Source organism: Apus apus, chromosome 2, assembly GCF_020740795.1.
Source record: "Apus apus isolate bApuApu2 chromosome 2, bApuApu2.pri.cur, whole genome shotgun sequence".
Taxonomy (NCBI): Eukaryota; Metazoa; Chordata; class Aves; order Apodiformes; family Apodidae; genus Apus; species Apus apus.
The window spans coordinates 148,562,506-148,578,983 of NC_067283.1; the positions used below are offsets into that span (position 1 = coordinate 148,562,506).

At 45.9% G+C, this 16,478-nt stretch overlaps 1 protein-coding gene across 2 annotated transcripts in view; it reads right to left on the reverse strand.

The window, feature by feature from the left end:
- KCNQ3 (potassium voltage-gated channel subfamily Q member 3) overlaps window positions 1-14,506 on the reverse strand; it is a 202,474-nt gene extending 187,968 nt beyond the window's left edge. Inside the window, exon 1 of one of the 2 annotated variants that reach the window (XM_051609672.1) lies at window positions 14,174-14,506. In XM_051609672.1, coding sequence (XP_051465632.1) covers window positions 14,174-14,505 — 332 coding nt within the window. In that variant the 5' untranslated portion in view covers window position 14,506. The remainder of the gene's footprint in view (window positions 1-14,173) is intronic. The other variant, XM_051609671.1, reaches the window with a different exon arrangement.
- Between the last annotated feature and the right edge of the window lie 1,972 nt (window positions 14,507-16,478).

Here is a 16,478-nt window from a genome sequence, read left to right on the forward strand (position 1 = left end):
CTGGAACAAATATTGACAGAGCACTCAGATTAATGCTTATAAACACATTATCTACTTTGAGTTGCTTGGAAATTAACTCACCATAGAGTAAGTGAAAACAAGCAACACCAAAAAAGATGAGCACTGACATATTTCCATCTGCCCCAAATCTCTTTTCTTCACTCACTCCAATAAAGTTTACTGTAGAGATACTGTTTCCAGAAAACTAGAAGATATTATTCTATAAGAGAAGAGCTTTCCTGTGGTCTCATGCAAAATGTTTTTTTGGAGGTCATTATGTCCTGCTTTGGTCTGTGGGGGCGATGTTGTGTTCTCATTCCATTTGCTGGAGAATGTGGTTCTTCAGGCAGCGAGACACAACATTCAGTCCTGCCTATATGCTTACTAGCTAGAGAAAGTTTGATTTATTGTTACACCAGGAGCTCCCGTCCTTTATTTTTCTTAGTTATCAGCACTGGCAACAAATGTAGCTGCAAACCAGGGCCTTGTATTATCATCTAGATTCTGAAAGCAAGAGCTGCAGGTGTGATTCAGGCTGTGTATAAAGAAGCATGCTACTTGGGTTAGTCTGTATGTGCTGTTCCTAAACCTCTTCCTCCTACCACTAGAACCAGGAATGTGGATAAATTCAAGGGATGGATATTATCTCCATTTTTAGCCTTTCTGGGAAGAGAGATAGGTGTCCACCTCCACTTTGTGCTCCTGCTTTCTGGAGGGAACAGCTGAGTCACTGCAAGAAATCTGTTACCTACACAGGTCATCAATAAATCACTCCTTCCCTAACACCACCATCACCTCTAGAGCAAAGAGTGATCAGGAGCAGTGACTCAGAAGTGTGTGGGTTTGAATCACAACAACTCTTAGACCGTCTCCTACAGTGAGGTTGTTTACGTAGGGACTCTAACTTCAGGATGTGCCCAAAGTCACAGGATGGTCCAGAGGGTCCATCTTACCACTGGATGCTGGATTCAGTATCAGGGAGCTGCTCAACCAAAAAAGAAACACTAATGGTGATGAAACACAAGGTGATTCAGAGATAACTCCTGCACCTAAACTAGATTGCACTGTATGAACTAAGTCATTCCTATTGAGTCCCTACTCTGAGGCAATTAGAGGCAAAATTTTTAATCCTGACATAGATTAACTTAATGTTAAAGTCCAGTAAATTTAAAAACAAACAAACAAACAAAAAAACCACCACAAACAGAAAAAGTAAGTACAGCTATGTCTGGATAAGGGACAAATTGTCATGTCAGCTCCATGAACCTGCTAAAAGCACTTGGGCAGACTGAATTGAAGTCAGATCGAACTCTACTGTCATAGTGACACAAAGAAAGGCTGAGGGATCTCACACAAAGCCCAGCTGGATGATCCAGTGATTGGTGTTGTGCTTCATTAGTGAGGTGATGACTGCCACCAAAAGAAGGAGAGAAGGTGGGATTGAGTGAGGAGAAAGAGAAAGAGGAGAAAGACAGGGGGAAAGAGACAGGAAAATCAGGAGGAGCTGTAGAGCAGGGATAAATTACCGCAGAGTGAATGATTCTTCTGAATGATGACGAACTGGTGGACATGTCAAATTACAGCAACATCAATTTAAAAAAACGGAGAAGTAGTTGGGAAAGGTTTCCTATTTTCAATGAACTTCCTGACTACACCAAAAATTATCTCTAGTATTACCCAGCCAGTACTCCATAGACACCGTTGGCGCTAGTTTGCCCAGTGACAAAGAACTTCCTTTGTGGTTCACACGAGCATTGTTTCCTCCACAGTGGGTGGTGACCTGTCTAGCATTTCTGTCCAGACATTATGTTTTATTTCTGTCATGCATATTTAGGATGGAATGGAGTGGGGAGGGAACAAGACTCTCCACCACTCTGAGGCTAGAATTCTGGCCCTTATCAGAAATGTATAAAGCAACATATTCTATTAAGTATAACCAAACGTATCACTCCTCACAATATAAAGTGGTTCAGATCTTGGAGGTGCACAGAACTTAACTGGATTCAGCCCTGAGAAAGATGATTTGACTTTAGAGTTAGCCCTACTCTGCAAATTGGACTGGAGACCTCTAAAACCTTCCAAACTAAATGGCTTTTATGGTTGCAGTTGTCCACTCCCCCCTACAGCCCCAACACCACACACAACCTACGCTAGGAAGCTGCCAGAAAGACAGCTGTGCTTTGCTTGCACAAGTTCTCCAGCTTATTTGCTCTGCATTTGTTAACCAAGTAACTGTATTTGTAAGGAAGAAAAAAATCCTCTCTTCACTCTGGGGAGCAGAGAGAGCAAGAAAGATGCCATGCCTGTATAAGTCAGCTCCTGAAGTGAAGAAAAAAAGCTACAAACACCAAGATGTGAGTACCAGCAACTCTGGGTCAGGTTGGTGTACCCTTGCTATTATGCCAGGGCATTTCCATCTCTATTTCCCCCATTTCTCAAGTTGTCTTACATTACTGGGAGGACAAGTTATTTGTGGCAGGGATGTACCTCACAAGAGGTGCAGAACCTTGACCATGGCCTCTGGCACTAGCAGAGTATCCATAAAAAATGTAAAGATTTTGCAGTGGGTTCAGAGGAAGCTCACAGTACAGCAGCCAAATCCAATTGTTAGTCTAACTTTAATAGATTTACTCTACATTTGTACTGACATGACTAAAAGAGATTGCTGGCTCAGTATTTCTGCAAAAACAAGCAAAACACATACTAGCAGGTGTTAAAGGAATACACCACCACTCAGAAATGCTTCCTTCTGTCAGGGCTTTTTCATGCATTTCAATTCTGTACAAGTTCTCCAATGATTTCAGCATTAGATCAAATTATGCTAGTTTACTGACTGAGCTGGTGTATGAAAGTGAGTATGCCCTTGAAAACACTGAATGGTACTTACATAGCTACAGTCTTCAGCTTTATAAAGAAAACTATAGCACATAAACACCAGTCTAACCCTGTGAATGACCCTCACAATCACCCTTGTTCATCCAGGCCATTTAAACTGACCTTCTACGTTTGTTGCAGGTTTCAGAAGGACAATGTTGAAGGTTCCAAGCTACTCACAAGATGTTTTTTGGTCCCTAAAATACAACTTCTAGCAGTGCTGTCTGCTCATTTTGAGTGAGGGATACAAGAGGAGCAATGCAAATGGACAGAAATTCAAGAATAGGAAGGAGCAGGAGTGCTGCTGGCAAACTTCCACCACAGTGACTCCTGTGCCAGGGTAAATTCTGAATGGCCTGAGGAAGATTGAGGGAAAACAGTCAATCACAGCCCTTGGGTTTGAGACTCAGTACAAGAGGTGGTTAAATCTGGGTTTGCACATGACCTCAGGGTCAACTGCAACTATGATTATAAATCCTGAGTAAATTTGCAGGAAGGCTCAGGTAGATAGAACCCATGGCAAACCAGAGTACCAAGGGAAAGTGGAAAGGTAAATTCAAGACTCCCAGCTAGGGAAGTATCTTAAAGATCCTGGAATCAGCAACATAAGTAGGATGATGAAACTGAGGACATTATCTACATCATCATATCTTTCTTTGGCATTATGTCAGGAATAACTGAAGGCCTGTCATGACCTGGCATAATAAGCAGCTTCATACATTCAGCTCCTGAGGAAAGGGAATTAGAATTTTATGTTGAGCCTAATATTGATAAAAGCCTATGTAACAATAACAGTCATATTCCTTTTGCCTTTAGACAATGTTTTTTATTGCAGACATTTGCCAGAGATCAGGTCACCTCACCTCCTGCTATGGATAATGGAGAGTTGCTCAATGGAGCTGGAGCTGTGAGTTATCTCCACGTAAAGCAGACCCCTACATCTGGTTGGATTAATTACACCATAAAATCTGTTGACTGTATTGACTAAATCCCCACTGGCTATAAAGAAATACCTATTGCACATACAGAAATGTACATGACCATATCTAAATTTAATAATCTTAATGTGGCTTTGAGTCTTGCCTCTCAGGCCTGGCAAAAAAGTTTCCCACCTGCCAGGTGTTTGCAGCATAAATACATAAATTCAAGTTAGTCACCTGATGTCTCTGTTGTAGTCAGTGGAAAGTTTCAGGCACTGCAAGAGGTGATTGATCTCACCTATTTCAGATTCGCCTTTAGGATGAGATAAATTGCATTCCAGAAATTTCTATTTCCTGTTTTTCTTCAGCAGCTATAAAAGGAGTCCAGGCAGCTACCTCAGATAAAGCCCTAGATGGATGGATCCCTTTTTGAGTGTTGAGAGACTGCCTCTCAGGCCCTGAGGAAAAACAGGAAAATCTAGCTGTTTTAAGTAATTTAGCACAGAAGAGAGTAGTGTATTTGAGAGTGTACTATGTGACAATGCCATATCCTGAGAGCAGAAACTGCCAGAGGCCACCTCTGCACAGTGTCATTGCATCTGGGACCTGTCAAGGTAATGGAGAAACATCTACAATAACAGTGAGACAAAATTGGAAGAAATGTCCAAATATCAGCAACAAGGCAATTAGCAGTATCTTCTTCTGTGTTTTGCACAAATTATGAGATGTTTGCTAATAAATGATCACTGGGCTCTTTCTCTTGGATTAGTACCACAAAAAAATTATTCTTTTGTTAATATGCCTAAATGGGGGGGTGAAGTATTTGAATCTTCATGGGACTTGGATCAGAACAAGGAATATTGAAATGGAAAAGCAAAAGTCTCAGCAAAATCCCATGAAGAGGAAGAGGAAAAGGTACAGGAAATAAAATGTATTACTGGACACACACATAGGGTAAAACCTATATTATTTCAATGGGGTAGGATTTCTTGGGTCTTTATTTAAGCAAAGGGTCTTATCTCAAAGGAAAATGGCTTTTTGCATAGACCCAGGAGGATATTCTCAACATGGTAAGGTCTCACAAATAACTATTACATCTGCTCTCATAACCCCAAGACACTCTGTCCTGTTCTCTGCCCATCAGGCCAGCTGGCATGGCCAGGATCCTCATCACTGACCTCACTTGCCACCAAAGCAGGGATGCACACTCAGACTCCTGTTGGGAGTGGCCCCAGGTCTGTGGCAACACTTGGTAAGTGCCCAGGCACTTAGTTGTCTCAGACTAAAACCACAGCATTGGTGATCCAGAAACACTGTTTTACTGGCCAGTGTGTGTCACTGCTTGGGAACATCCCCAGCATGGCTTTGCCAATTAGTCTAGACATAGTTAATTACTACTGTATGCATGAAAAAAGCTGCTGCCATGGCTGCAGTGCAAAGCTGGTCCTAACCCACAGTCCTGTGCATCTGATGCCACTGGGCAGATGTGTCTGAGGTCTGATCAGTCTCAGCACTTGTGTGCATTGAAATTCTCCCAGCACATCCCACAAGAGCAGCAGTATTAGCAAAGGTAGAAGAGCAAATTCCAGTTCAGGTAATTGCCTTCCTAAATTAATTCCCCTGCAATTTCAATCAGCTGCTCTTGACATTCCCTCCTCAGGGTGTAATCCCTCCTCATAAACACTCTGAGTAGTGCACAGAAAAGCACGAGGGGAACAAAGGTAAGCAGAGCTGATTCTGCACTGCTGAGAGCCTGGTGGGCAGCTCCCCACCATGTGCTTTGGGGATTTCACTGTAAGTCCTTCAGCAGCTGCACTTACTTCTTCTCCATCCCACTGAAAACAGAAGATTTTAGACTCTCCGTATTTACAGTCAGTGGGAAACAGCCAGGAAAGAGTCTCCTGATTTAGGATTTTCATCTCTGTCATTCATCCAAAGTTAGGTGTAACCCAAATTTAATGGTTCCTGTAAAATATATAAGAACTAGGACTTGGACAGATTGGAACATATTTAAGCTTTTAGCATTGCTTTAGGTCCACTCTAGTGGTGGACAACACTAGGAACACTGATTTATTTAATTATACAAGACACACACCAGGTCATAACCATGAAAAAGCTGAGATTGAAAGATAACAAATAAATGCATATCACTGAACCAAATAAACAAACATACTCCTAGAACCAGGTTTGAACAAAAAGAAATGAGGAAATATTTGCTGTTTTGACATCTGTGCAATATCTCATAAAATCTTAGTTCTAGATTTAGTTCTTAATTTAGATGACCAGGAGAAACTACATTAAATTGAAAACTGGTTTCAGAGCTATAAATAAAGGCAATAAAAATAACATCATATTAACGAGGAAGGGGGGAAGTTGGTGTTTAGTGAAATGCTGAATGGATTTGCTCAGTTCTGGTCTTATTAAGTGCTTCCTTAATGATCTACAAAAAAATTCAATTGAATGTTAACAAAATTACTAAGTACTAATCTGGAAGGTGATCAAAACACCAGTGAGGACAGAAGAAAGTAAATATGAAAAGCATCTGAGAATAATAAAAAAAAAATAATCACCCCTGGAGAATCAACATGACAATCACAAAATAATGGGTTGGCCAAGAAATGCATCCATGGTCCTGCCATACAATGGACCTGTGATGTTCCACCACCCTCTACCAGCAACCTAAGAAAAGTAAAGTAGGAAAGACTTGGGCAAGATTAATGCATGTAGGAGAAGGGAGTGAGAGCACATGCCACCTCAAGAGACACTGAATACTTCTCATGTCAGGGTCTCAGCATCTCTCCCAACTGGGATTTAGCAGTGTTGGAGATATGCTACTTCATTTCAGTTTGTTTTTTTAAAACCCACACACATGACCAAAAGGTAGAACCTCTAAGGAGGACAGGGTGACTGGTGACTATAACCAGAGGTGGCTATTAAGGTACAGAAGAGATGAAGGGCTGTGACAGAATCTGTGGAGAACCGTAGTTTAGGAAGATCTCACCAGGCCCAAGTAGAGCAGCAAGTTGGTTGTGCAGAGGAAGATGATGATAGCTAGTGCTGCTTTCCACCAAACCTCAGTCACATTCTTTTGCTTTGGATTACCTCACAATCACCTTGGGTAGGTTCCTCCAGACATCAGGGGGACCTTTCACTTGCTCCAAGTTAAACATGTTCTTAAGTCGTCTGCTTGCTTAAGGCTGGGGAATGCAATTTAGAGATTTCCAGTCTGAAAGTTCTCCCAAAGGGCCTTTTTCCAAAGTAGTTTACCATAAATCTAAATATCCCTGGGCATGTCCCTCTCTCCACAGAAAATGCTAAGCTTCTCAACTATCATCCTAAAACAGAAGGCAGCATATACTTAACAGTTCTTGTGGACCATATTCCTTGTAAAGCTATTAATATTTAAGTTATCCCATTTAATACAGTATCTGCCAGAAGCAATAACAGATGCAATGTCTCTGCAGCTCCATTCCTTCTGTAAAGTTCCAAGCACAAGAAGGGAATACAGCATTATTAACTACAAGAATAAGTATTATCATTTATTTATACCATGCAAGGCTGATCATGGTAGCACCCAACCACTCAGCTGCCTGGCTATGTCTAAGGTCACCAACGTACCGTGTTTCTAAACAAAATATAAATTAAGTCAACACTTACTTGACTGATTTTTTTTTGAAAGAGTCTTACTGCTGTTAAATTAGATCCAAATTACTCAAGTTCAGCCCCTGTCCTTGATCATGCACACTACCACCTGACCTTCAACACACAACTCAATGCTTGAAAGGACTTTTTACTGACTAAGAGGTAAAGAATTGGGCTCTACATACATGAACAGGTCCACATGTTGCCTAAGTCATAGATAAAGTCATAGATAGGTTCAAGGTGAATATCAAAAAAAAAAAAAAAAAAAAAAAAAATTTACTGTAAGAGTGACAGAGCACTGGAACAGGCTGCCCAGGGAGGTTGTGGGGTCTCCTTCACTGGAGACATTCAAAACCCACCTGGATGCGTTCCTATGTGATGTACTCTAGGTGACCCTGCTCTGGCAGGGGGGGTTGGACTAGATGATCTTTCGAGGTCCCTTCCAACCCCTATGATTCTATGATTCTATGATTCTATGATTCTATGATTCTATGATTCTATGATTCTATGATTCTATGATTCTATGATAAAGGGGTTTTAATCAACTGGTGTCTGAAGATGGGGAGCCCCAGAGAAAGAAAAGGAAGATGCCAGGTGAGTGGCCTTTTGGGGTGACGTTTGGGAGAGGTAGGCACCACTGGGGCACCTTCACATTCACTGGTACCCACTCAAGCACGCAGTGATAAATAACTGGCATTATATATACATGAGGATTTTTTAATCCAGCTGTTAATACGCATAGTCTTTAGTTACTATTATTTCCTTTAGGTTTGTTTTGAATGTTTCTACATTCTGCACCAAAATGAGCAAAACGGGTGTGGAAAGTCTCTCCCTGCTCATTTTTGAAATGTTTCCCTAATCTCCATCTCAGATTAAAACAGTAAGTAAACCCCATGTGTCCTGTCCACCCAGCAGCCAGCCCAGAGGTGTGAGTCCCTGCTGTGCCCCATGATGGTCTGATGTTTGCTGCAAGGAGAAAAGAGAGGCACAAGAAGAAACTGAGGTGGCTTTTATGAACTGAATGGTATCTTCAACCAGACTCCCAGCTGCTGTGCTGGAGATAAATCTAATCGTGGGCATTACCACTGGTGGTGCCTCCAGGACTGCCAGGGTAGCACTGAGATGGTGTTACTCCTCACTACCAAGTTTCTCAATAAGAAAAACATGATTTGCTGGCTGCTGGATGGGCTTTGCTGTATCACCTTTCATCAAAATGATGGCATTTGGGACTATTGGGTTTTATAGGAATTATTACACAAGAGGCTATGACTTCTTTCTGAAGGGCTTATTCCTGGGCTGAGCTGATGGCATCGAGCAGTCAGCTGCTGTTGGCTGTCTCTGGCAGCATCAACGCTCTCCCACACCTCCCATCCTCCCTCCTGCCTCCCCAGCTGTGGAGGGTCCAGGGATGAGGCCACATGGTCGATCCGCACTGCCTGAGTGGGGGATTGTGCTTGCGGAAGGGCTCTTGGGGGACCTGCATCCCCCGGGGTCTGGGGGCACACCAAGGCACACGCCTGTGCCACAGGCAGCCGTGTGCCTGCAGCTCCCTGCAGCCCGTGGAGCAGGCGGGAAGCAGCACCAAAACTCGGCAAGTTAGCAGCGTAGCCATGGCAACACCCAGCACGGGCTGACCGACCAACCTGCCGGCACCCGCTCCAGGAGTGGGTCTCACTGTCGGCACTGGTGCCCGAGCAAGGAGTTCTGCGGCCGCAGGAAAAAAAAAAACCCACACCTATTCCCACCACCAGGTCTATCACTTCAGAGGTAGTTTGAGTGCCTAAACAAGCACTGGGCACTTACGAGCTGCCGAAGTGATTCCAAAGCTAGGGTTGGGGATTGGGAGCCACCCACATTATCCAGCCTGTGGCTTCCCCAGGCTCTGCTGTCTGTTTTCCTTCCTACCAGCAAGCCCCAGGTTTGGGCAGCTGGTGACCACAGCTGGCGATGCTGGCTGATCCCAGCTGCTGGGCTGATACAGTCACATCTGGCTAAACCACATGCAGACCCCGGGGGGACCCTCCAAGCCTCAACAGAGATGTCATAGCAGAGGTGTGTGGTGAGGTCTCCAATGACTAAGACTTCATTATTTTTTACAAAGTGTACTGCAGAATATTTATCCCTGCATTACAACGAATTAGCATAAATAATTAAAACAGACCTCGTATTGGTGAACACATAAGCAAAGGGCACTTGCTAATGGAGCTGGCTTGCCCTTCTGTTCCAGGGACTCACTTAGAGTTCATGCCTAACTGGCCAAGGAAGGATTCATATTTGTCTTTCTTTTTACCCCAAGCCTGTTCCCAGCTCACTCCAGATGGCTGACACAGGCTGGTGGATCAGCTCATTTTACAGAGCATCTCCCAAAGGGTGAAGAGGTAAACAATGGAGAGTCCCCAGACCTTTAACCTGTTCCCCAAGTCCTTTCCTGCAAAAAACTCACCCATGATCAGTCATGCTCCTTGATGCTTGCCAGAAATACTGATGATCTGATGGACTGTATGACTCTGCTTCCCCTTTTTTTTACAGGTATTAAGTGGTATTGAAAGAAGATTGTATGGCAAATAGGGAAGGGTATTCAAGTGTTCCCCATGGTTTTCCTCTCTCATCAGCAGGCACACTGTGCTGATCTACACCAGCAGAGTACAGCCAATATTACATATTTTCTCAAAACAGAAAATCTAATCCCAAGTCTTTTCCTAGTATTATTTTTCTAAGAAAGTAAAGGCTACAGTTGTTTCAGAGGATGCTATGAAAATAAGAACATCTCTTAGCTACTTCTCCTTTAGCCTCTCTTGTCTTTAAGTCAGGCTGAAAATTTTCCACAAATTGCAATTTCAAACTTGATCTATATGTTGTTACCTTTCAGAACTCTACCCATTATCCATCAATTTTTGTGTGTTTACAATTAAAAGTAATCTGGAAAATTAGAATATTACTTGTTTTCAGATTTTGTTTGATTCATTGATCCTTCTGTGCACAAATAATGCCTTTGGATGGCTCATGGAGGCAAACAAGTCTCAAGCCAGCCTCCCTGGCTGAAGTACACATCCCGTGAGGCACAATGGCAAGGTTTTTCTTGCAAAATATTGTGCTGCTAGACACGAAAGAAAATACAGTACATCACTGGAACAGCAGTGGGACCTAGAGGGAGACTGGCTCAGAAAAGTGGAAGGATAGATAGTAGTCTGACCTGCAGCCCCCAATACAAATTTCCATATTAAAAACCTCAACGCTTAAACCAGATTCTATTTTTTTCCCATTTATTCTACTGAAAATGTTCAGCAGGAATTTCGTTCTACACAGGGGAAATTTTTCATGGGAAAATCAATTTTCTCTTATCAGCTATGCCATTAAGATATTGCCATACTGCCAAGAAGTCTGTGAACCCTGGTGTTCTAGCAGAGGGGAACCTCACAAGTGTTACATGAATCTCCTGTCTACTAAAGCTGCCAGAGAATAAATGTTTTCAGATGGTGAAGGAAACAGAGTCAGCTTTTTTAGGAACAAATCACCTTTCTCTTTGCTATAAGGATAGATTTGGACAAACTCACTTGTGCAGAAATAGGAAGGGGGAAAAATCACAAGAAAGATGTCTCATAACACATTCCGTAAATCATTGCCAGCGAGAGATGAACACTAAAATTGGCAACAGGAATTTCTCCCTTTCTTTCTCCCCTGCATCTTTGTCCCTAGGGCTTGGTAAGGCATGATCACATTTATTCATTCAAGTTGAATTATTTCAATAGATTGAATCATTTGAGCAGATCTGACCCCACCTAAAACAAACTGAGCATCTACAACAGGGACTGCATCACACCTTATTTATGTGCACATTGTAGCAGTGAGATACAAGGGATCATGACTCCTTTGCAGCCGTGTGGGCATCATCATATTATTTAGTGAGATCCCAAATGTACCACCCTTTTAAAAGTTCTGGCATCCAAAGTCCCTTCTTGCCCCTACACAACAGCCTTGGGGTGTCCTGACAGTTAGAAAACCTCTTCCATCTGCAGCTTCCCACCTCCTAAATCCTGAGAAACCAGTGTCCTTCGCTTCTGTTCTTCCTTAAACACCTCTGAAGGCCTGGATCTATTGGGAATCCATCACATCCAACCATACTGAAATTCTTTTTGATCCTCAGCTGTTTATTCTCTGGATTTTTGCACACGTGAGCAACTTTCTTGCTCTTAATTTGGTTGCATGGTACTTACTGCAAATTTACTCAGAGAACTGAGAAAGTGTAAGTTGTGATTAGGATAAACGGGACTTTTCTTCAAAACTAAAACAGAATCAAATTTGTAGACTTCATGGAAAGGCTGGTAATGTCTCACTGTTCTAGTGTGAAGAGAAGCACTAGGGGACTGCTGGGATGGCACTGTGCAGTGTCACAGCAGCACCTCCAACATGAGATACTCCTTTCAGTACAAAAAACAAACAAACAAAAAAAAGGTTGAAAGACAATTCATTTGAAAGCAAAACGAAGACAAAGGATGTCAACTTCCTCACTGCACTGCTTCTGCTCTCAAGCAGGTCATCGTTCTCCAGTTGCAGAAACAAGCTCTGAAGCCTGTCAGCAAGATCTCAACACACTCTTCTCTTCACACTTTTGGCAGATATGTCTTTGTAGGGTTTGATCCTGCAGTGAGGTAAGAGCCCACAACTTCTACTGTGTTCAGAAGGAGCTGAGACTGAACAAAAAAGCACAGTGTGGCCCATGGCAGGCTGGGACTGCTGAGCCCCCCTGGGTGGTCTGGGGCATGAGTATGGGGTGTCTGTGCTGGGCTGGCAGATCAGGACTTGTGTATTTTACTTCCTTTAAGGATAAGGACTCCTAGAAGTGTTTTGGGGTTTTTTTCATTAATGTTGAGTTTGGCACTTATTGTCTTAATAAGACTGTAATTTACTTCAGTGAGACCAGGTCAGACTCATATCCCAGTTTTTCAGGACTGAGTAGTGACCAGAGAGAAGCTGGCCACATAGAACATCAGATCTACTAATAAGAACAATCAAACCTTACAAAAACATTGATTTATTTTTTTTTCCCCCTGTTCTATGATCCATATTGCATAAGAATCTTAAGGTTAATCACATATCCATATAAAATGAGTGTTCTAACTTGAAAATTGTTATATCACTGCAAGTAAATGCAGCCCATCTGAGCCACTCTGGACTCATCCAGTGTCCTGTCACTAACATCCAGACATGAGCCTGGGCATAGATCTGACCCAGTTGCCACAGTTGGCCACAGAGAGATGCCAAGTGCCTGTAACGCTCTGGTGCGTGCTCAAGCCTCACTTGTGCAGTGTGTTTGGGCCAACCAAGGCAGGATGAACAGGGTGCCCTCCACCCAGCCACGGCTCTCCCCAAGCAGAAGCTGCACTACACAATACTGAACATGATCAAATATCAACCTTGGAACCAAAGAGTCTTCCCAGCATAACACACCCCAAAATGCTGTCACTGCCTGCCAGTTAGAACAAGTTTTCCTGGGGCAAAATGGGGCAAAATAACAAAAAAAAAAAAAAAAAAGTCACAGCATTCAGTGTCCATATTTTCACAGAAATTTATCTGGAAAGCAAGAACTTTTGTCCCAAGACACGCTTTCTGGAAACACTGACAAGAGGGGAGCAGCACGGACTGAGTGGTACACAGCAGCAATTCAACAGTGAACACTGGCTTTTACTCCTTGCCCAGAGCTAAATCCCTGCAAACACCAAGGAGAAATCTGCCTGAAATCTGCCTGAAGGTAAAATCACAGCCCTACACTCAAACTGTTTATTTGCAAGTGCAAAGACTACCGCGGTGATCCAGGATTCCCAGCCTCCAGCTCCAGGCTCACAGACCATGCAGCCTTGAGTACTTTGTTTGTCTTTGGCAAACAAACCGATTTCAGAATCCGCTGCTTAGATTCTGTCACATGGAGGGTTGTACATGTTCTAGCATTAAAGAAAAGCTGCAACACCGTGATCACTGATAATCCCTGGGTTTCCAAACACACTTGCAACTCTGAAAACCGCAGATATATTAATAGGACTCATCAATTCTATGCTGTAAAGAGGGTTATTTTTTCTATATTACTTATGAAAACTTAAGGGAACAGAAGCTTTAGGAATTCAAACCAATGATCATTAACTTGACTTGCCACCTCTGGTTATGTTTCGGCTTCATTCACTTGTGGCCAGTTTAACTTTCTGGTTGTCAGTGCTGCAGTGCTCGGCTGTGATGGGCTGCAGGGTGACGCTCGTTGGACCCAAACCCGACCGGTTTTCATTTGACACTTTCACCTATTGAAAGCGTCGGTTCACTCGGGGGTTAGAACAGCCAGTTTAACCCCACGCCCTGCTCTAGGGTGAACTGAACCCCTTCAGCACAGCGCGCCTTAAAGCTGCTCAGAGCTTGGTCTTTTGGGCATCCCTTTTTCTAAGACACACGGGCTCGGGCGTGCGGCTCCAAGGCAACGCGGGTGTACATGCAGGAGAGAGACACAGACTTGAAAGAAGCTGCTCATTTTGGAAAACCTGATGACAGAGAAAATAATAAACAAACCCTCTCCGCAGCACATCCCATAAGACCCTCTCCATCCCTCCCCGGGGCTGCAGCGAGTCCCCCGGAGCACTTTCCGCCCGGAATGATAAAGCAAAACGGTGCCCCCCCCACGAGCGCATCTCCTCGGGGCAGCCCCGCTCCGCGCTCCCGCTCCGCGCTGCGCGGGAGCTGCGCGCCCGCGTACTCACACGAAGGCGTGATAGAGCAGCGCCCAGCCGCGCGGCCGCTCCAGGGCGTCGTAGATCAAAGTTTGGATGCGGCGGTACTTGGCGTGGTTCCGTTTCACCGGGCGGCTCAGGGGGGTCTTCGCCAGCAGCCCCAGCCCCGGCGGGCTCCGCTTGCCGCCCTCCTCCTTCCCGCCGCCCTCCAGCAGCAGGGTCCCGTCGCGGTCGGTACCGGTGCCCAGGGCCAGCGAGCCCTGCTCGGGGTCTCCGCCGGTCCCGGCCGCCCCCCGCTGCCCCGCAGCCGCCCCGCCGGCCCCGCTACCGCCCGCCGCGCCGCGCCGCGCCTTCAGCCCCATGCTCGGGCCCCGGAGGCGAGATGCAGATCGGCGGCGGCAGCCCCGGGAGCCCCAGGGCCATGATCCGAGCTCCCCGCCCCTCCCCCCAAAAAATGATTTCTTTATGTATTTTTATATATATATATATATATACACACGTGTGTGTGTGTGTGTGTATATATGTATATATATGTATATATGGAGGGAGGGGGGTAAAAAAAAAAAAAAAAAGGTGGGACGGGAGAGGCAGTCACATCCCCGTCAGGTCATCCTCGCCCGCAGGCAGCGGGTAGGCAGGAGCGCGGCGGGCACCTGGACCGGCGCAAGGGAGGGAGTTTATTTACCAGCCCGATGCCCGAGCCCTTTCCTTCCCCCCCACCCCCCCGCCCCGCTTCGCCTCTTCTTCCTCCTCCTCCCAGCTCCTGCCTCCCCCCCAAGCCCTCACATTAGGGAGTGGCCCATTGTATGCAGCCAGCAAATAGCCGGGCGCCCGCCCCCCGCTCCCCCAGCCCCGGGTGTCTACTCATCCACGGTGCGTGGGGCCCGGGTGTCGACCCTCTTCCACGGGGCTCCCCCCTCCTCCCCCCATAACGCCCCCCCACACACACACACCACTTGCCAGCCCCCAGCAGCCGCCGCTGGGGCCGCCGGCTCCGAACGGGGAGATCCCGGCAGCCGGCGGAAGGGGAGACCCCGCTCGACACCCGGGGATCCCCCTGCAGCATCACAGCCCCCCTCCCCCGCTGCGGCTGGAGGGGAGGGAGGGGAGGGGGAGGGCATCCCCGGCCCCCGGCGGGGGGGGTTGCTTTCACCGCCGGAGCAGGAAGGAGCGGAGGATGGGGATGAAGGATGCCGGGAGAGGCGGCGGGTGGGCGGCTGTAGGCGCTGCCTGCCGATCCGCATCGCGCTGAGCCCAGCCGAGCCGGAGCCTCGGCCAGCGGAGCGGAGGGTGGGGGGGGGCAGCACCCCCGAGCAGTCCCGAGACCCGCCGAGGGACAGCTTTTTGCACAGGTCTCTCGCGGGAGATGCTGCTTCTGCCCCAGCGCGGGTTGCGGTCCCCAGCGAGGGCGGCTCTTGGAGGGAGCAGCGCCCAAGCCCCACAGCAGCCCCGCGGGGATCTGCTCTGAGCTGTCGGACACAAGAGCACCATCCCCCCCCGCATCGCTTTAGCATGTCTACCAGCCTCGGGTCTAAGTCCTGAAGGGATGTGATTGGCAGCCCTGTACCCTTTTCCTTTCAGTTTCTTGGCTGCAAGGAAGATGGGAAGCCACGGCTTTTGTGTGCTCTGCACCCTGGGTGCCCTGGGATTTCTGCCACTACACACCAGAAACATCCTCTGTCCTCGCAGAGCTGCTTTTGAGTAAAAACTTGCCCGCAGGGCTGAGCGTATTTGTCGCTACACCTTGGAAGGATAGGAAGGGTCTAACTGAGCCTTTATTTCTTGCCAGATAATAATAATAATAAAAAAATAAATTTTAAAAGACAAAGCCTTACAGATTGCTGGTTGTTTTCATGAGAGTTCTCCTCCTCCAGATGGGGGAGTTTTCCTGGTATATCCTGAAGAGGTGCCAAGACATCCAAGAACGCTTTCAGACTCGTAAGAGTAGCAGATTTGCTACCTACTGTAGCTGCTTCTGCTCTGTTTCCCAAGAGATTTATCATCTGAGCAGTTCTCCTGTTTCACACACCAGGAAGAACAACAGATGGAAGCTCCTGGAGGGGATATTTGGACCCTCCATAGGACTACAGGGGCCATAGTACCTTGGACCAGACTATAGGTCACTACTGGAAATGTCCCAGGTCACCAAAAATGACACTTCTGTCATTGCATCACTGCATGGAAGGAGGGACATTTCCCCTCTGATCTTTGGACTCTCTGAGGGTCCAAACTGAGCAAATTCAGTCAATGAAGAAAAAAGACCTCTCGCAGCCTGGAGTTCCTTTCTGCTACTGTTCCTCTCTCTCTGTTTGTAGCTAACACATCTGCCTTTAGC